The 4999-nt window shown below is 37.8% G+C and overlaps 1 protein-coding gene across 3 annotated transcripts in view; it reads left to right on the forward strand.

Annotated features, from left to right (window-relative positions):
- The window catches only part of si:dkey-71h2.2 (low density lipoprotein receptor adapter protein 1), a 28533-nt gene that overhangs the window by 2776 nt on the left and 20758 nt on the right, over positions 1–4999 (forward strand). For all 3 annotated transcript variants that reach the window (XM_014032890.1, XM_014032891.1, XM_014032892.1), the window contains exon 2: positions 2797–2939. In XM_014032890.1, coding sequence (XP_013888344.1) covers positions 2797–2939 — 143 coding nt within the window. The remainder of the gene's footprint in view (positions 1–2796; positions 2940–4999) is intronic.

Consider the following 4999-nt stretch of genomic DNA (forward strand, 5'->3'; position numbering starts at 1 on the left):
ATATATAATAAAGTCAATATTAATAAAGTCAAATTATTAGCAGAATAAAGATGCAATATTGCCAGAAAAAAAGTTGTAAAATTGTGCGAAAAGTAATTTTAATGAGAAAAATTATGCAAGATTTTAGCTTCTCCATTGCTAACACCAACCTCTCCAATGCTAATGCCAGCCTAGGCATGCTAGTCACTAGCCTCTCCAATGCTAATGCTTATGAGTAGTCTCTTTCTCATTTGCCAGTGTTGGCTGCTTAGTTACCAGTGCAGACTAATCATTAACCAGATTGGAATAAACATAGCCTCCTGCTACAAGGATGAAGCCACCATTGAGGGGGTGATAGTCCTAATTTTGTCACTAATATTGTGCCATAGTGGCGTGCCAGCAGGGAAGCTTAGGCTTGTTCAGACTAGGGCTGGGTGTCGATTCAGATTTCCCAAATCGATTCGATTCGATTCACGGACCTGATTTGTTATGATTCATGGCGATTCACGATTCATGCAGTAACACATTTACTTTGATATAAAAGGCATTCTCAAAGGAAATAATTCTGCAAATAGAAACTAATCCTTACTTGGTGCATTGGTAAAATTATAAACATAAAGGGCAAACTTGTTAATTTGAGTTTAATCTTGAAACAAAACTGTGCCAAATTTCATTGGGTTTAAACCAAAAAGGAATTTCAAGAGAAAGTGTTATTGATACATTAGGTTTTTTTAAGAAGCTAAGAATAATTTTCTTGATCACTAAGAAGTGATGGAATAAGGTTGCAGGGGAAGAGGTGGGATAATATAAGTGTATACTTATGCCACTCTTTTGAGTGTATGAAAATTGTATATTTGTAATGTTTCTGTTATCTTCTGTTCAATAAAACTTATTAACGAGAAGAAAGAAAAAAGAGTACTTCAGCTAAAACATTCCATCACTGTGAATTACATTAAGATGTTTCTAAAATTTATAAATAATATTGGTAACAAAACTAAACAATTTTGTTAGACTGTCATCTTTCACACATTTATACATGCTGAAGAGAACAGTTTCAGTCAGATGTTTACATACTGTAGTTTTGGTTCAAGCCGCTCAAAACTTCGTTTCCCGCTACCTCGTCTGAGCGCAAATCTTTGCATCCAAAGGTTGTCATGGCCTCTGTTATCTTTAAGTTCAGCTGAGAATCAGCTGTTAATGTTAGTGATTCCTTAGTTTCTTTTGTTTTACCCCAGACAACTTGTTGTCGGGAGCTAACATTAGCACTGACCATCAACTGGATGTAAACCTATGGCAAGCCAGGAGTGACACACAACACGGAAACCTGCTGCTTCATCGCACTCAACACCCATGGGGAAAAATCAATCTCATGACTTATGAATCGATTTTCCCAAATTTGAATGAGAATCGATCCAGATCGATTAAATCGATTTTTTTTAACCTAGCCCTAATTCAAACATCTTTAGGACATCGGTCACCACATTGTTCACATTTCATGAATACCTTAATGATTTCTTTTCCACGGGCAAACAGTTTTTTGTTCTTAACAATCAATGTCCAGCTCTCTCCAGCTACAGCTTAATGATGCTGATCACCAGCTCACATAATCATAAACATTATATAAATCCAAACGTTCCTTCTGTTTTTCAAACGGTCTCCACAGTGTGATGGAGGAGAAGTTAATAATTCAGAGTTGTTAGAAGGAGCGCAGAGGGGATGCTGCTCACCTTCACAGCTGGTTGGGGTCTGCCGGTGACAGATGGCTCAAACCATGTGGAGAAATTAATGCCAGTTTCACTCTTTATAATTTTGGACATTTTGAGGGCTATGACCATGAATTTAGCTAATAATGTCTCTTTAACGTATTACCTTATTAGTTTATAGTTTACCATAATAACATATACAATCATAGAATAATTGTATTTGTGTTGTCATTATGGCACATGTTTTATGAAAACAACGTGTATTGCTTCTGATAGTGTGACTCTGTATCCCTCGTCTCAGAATGTTGTACAGATTTGTTTATTCTTCTCCCCCTGCTGCTCACCTGCAGGGTGTCCAGGTGTTGCTGAGAGATATTTTCAGCCCCCCAGTATGGGTGCCATTCCCCAACACTACTGACGAGAGACGTGTGGTACTGCTTGTTTGAAATAACAAGATATAGCAGACATTCTGTATACTTGATCAAAAACTTTTTTTTTCTTCTTGTGAAACAGTTGTCTGAGCTCTGTTTTGTTTTTCCTCATATTTCCATAGGAGTCTGTTCAAATATAATGGCTGTCAACCTAAAGTGTTTGTTTGTGCTATATACATTGAATATACTGTATATGAATGCTAAAAAGATTTTATTATCTTATATTTAGGTGTGCACCCATTGCAATTTTCCTATTTTTGCCTATACCACCTTTTTTTTTAAATAACTGACACTGTTGGGTGTTATAAGGTCACAATACACTTTCAACACAATGCACCTTCAATGTTCCAATCTTACTTTTCTGAAAAAAATTGAACAATAGCCTTGAAACAATATAAACTTGTTTTAACTGGACATGAGGTAGTGCTCACAGCAGAGTGAAAGGAGACAGTGGCTGATTTTCAGACCTTTGTGGAGGTAGATAAAAAGCTAATCTTTTCCACCGATCTTTTCCAAGTATTGGCCGATCTCCCAAAATGAAGGAAATCGGGTGGCAGATTTATCAGTGCACCTCAAATTATATTTAATGTAGGCTTTTTTGTGTTACCTTTGGATCATTTACCCATCTTAAGTTGTATCAAAACACATATCTCTGTTTGTGATGTGTCATTTTGTCCAACCAGAGCTGCCAGAAAACTGGACGGACACCAAGGAGACGTTGCTGGAAGGGATGGTGTTCAATGTGAAGTACCTGGGTATGACTCTGGTGGGCCAGCCTAAAGGAGAGGACATGGCCTCGGCTGCCATTCACAGAATCGTTGCCACCGTGAGTCTCCTCTTCTGTCCCTTATGACTCAAACTGTGTACTGCATGTTGTGTTGTGTAAAACTGTTGCAAAAACAATTTGGTTTGAAAATAATCACCATCATTAGCTTTGTAAAATTTCAATAGATAGTGTTTATTTTTCCCCATGGTCCCAGGCTAAAGCAATTAAAAAGTAAAAGACTTGTACTCCAACATGATCTGAATCATTTTGTCAGGCTCTGTCTGACTCAGACATAAAGTAGAAGAAATTTTGAAAGCGGTTTGATTTAAAGCCATTGTTGATGTCTTGTTGAGAATGTGTTGGAACTATCTCAAAAATTCAAAAAGAAAAAATAAGCAGGTGAAGGCAGTGAACTCAGCCTTAAGAGCACTGCCTCCACGTGGTGGACAAACAGGTTAGTCACATGCAAAAGAGGGCCATCACTTAACAATGAACAATAGAGCTAATCAAGCCTATGGTTAGGCAGTGTCCCTCTTTTGCATGTGACAAACCTGTTTGTCCATGTGGAGGCAGTGCTTATAAGGCTGAGTTCACCTGAAACTCATCAGACTGAAGAAGTCTCTTGGAGGAGAGATGAAACGTTTCACTAAAGAAGAACCCATCCAGAGGACCTACTGATTTTTTTTCTTTTTGAATTTTTCTACCTGGATTACTGAGATGCCTCAGGATATCTCAAAAATTATTAATAAATGTTCAAAACTGTTGGTAATATTTAATGTGATTGTTTACCCACTGCCCCCCCCCCCCACTACCAATTTGAAATGTATCTGAATGTCACCACAGTAGTTGATTCTTAGCAAACCCAATCTGCACATCATAATCAGCCAATTTATATTAATGAAGGAGTCTTTTTCAGTCTGTCCTGCAGGTCAAACGTCTGAGTCATTTCTAGAGAAATGTATTTTTTTTAACCTTCAAACTCATCTTTTAAAACTGCAATGAAACTTCCATCACTACAGTCTATATTCTGTCATCTTCATGTTGTCTGCATCGTTTAACAAGTTAAATGAGGAGCAGAAGCTCTGCATGAACATAATCAGAGACAAGAACAAGATTTATCTAATAACCGCAGTGCTGAATTCCCACCCCCTGACACTCTGTGGTCATCTCTTTCAAGCTCTGTGCTAAGGCTAAACTCTTTTTTATATATTTTATGTTTATGAACAAACTAAAAAAAAACATATAGAGTTTGAATGATGAAAATAAGGGTTCAGTTTGACTTTATTTACAGAATGTGCTAAGAATGCATCTGGATAAAACATAATTCATACCAGACTATAAGTTGTCGCAGGAGCAGCCAGAAAAACAAGTGCCATTTATAGTCCAGAAAGAACATTTGTTTTGCATCTATTCTGGATAATAAAGTTACACATGCAGCTTTCAATGAACTGATGTGATGCCACTCAGCAGCACGCTACACACAGAATTCCTGAGCATGCCTGCTCTTACCAATTTGAAATGCTGTCATTTTTCAAAGGGCTGTTTTTGAAACTGCAAAATCTAGTCATTCATGTAATCCAGTCAATTTGCTGACATCTGAAGACCCCAGTTACCTGCATGTTTCATGGGTGATAAACCTACGTTTTTTTTCTTTTTCTTTTTTTTCTTTTCTACCATTTCCTTTCAGATTCCCACACACATTCACTTGACACCACGGTCTGTTGAACAGTCTGGAACAGACGTCTTAATCAAAATCCCCCACTTCTCAATTAAAGCCTGTACCGAACCTAATGGCAGGATTAAAATTCAGTTGATTTTCACCAAGACAAAAAAAAAAACAAACATCTTTTTGTCTTTGTCTGTTCCCTTGGAAACCAATCACCCCAAATGGGGACTGCTGAATACATTGGTGACTTTCCCATCTGCACGTTTCAGTGAGACATGATAGCACAGAGGGACCAAACATATAGAGGAGAGCTGAACTATCTCAAACTGACAGATTGGGTTTTGCCTGGTGGCATGACACTAGTAACATGACAGCAGAGTTTGTAGCTGCTTCTACTTGACTGAGCCACAGCCCTGCAGTCTGTTACAGCAACCCTTTCCTCTCTTATCAGGCC

Source organism: Austrofundulus limnaeus, unplaced genomic scaffold, assembly GCF_001266775.1.
Source record: "Austrofundulus limnaeus strain Quisiro unplaced genomic scaffold, Austrofundulus_limnaeus-1.0 Scaffold1567, whole genome shotgun sequence".
Classification (NCBI taxonomy): domain Eukaryota; kingdom Metazoa; phylum Chordata; class Actinopteri; order Cyprinodontiformes; family Rivulidae; genus Austrofundulus; species Austrofundulus limnaeus.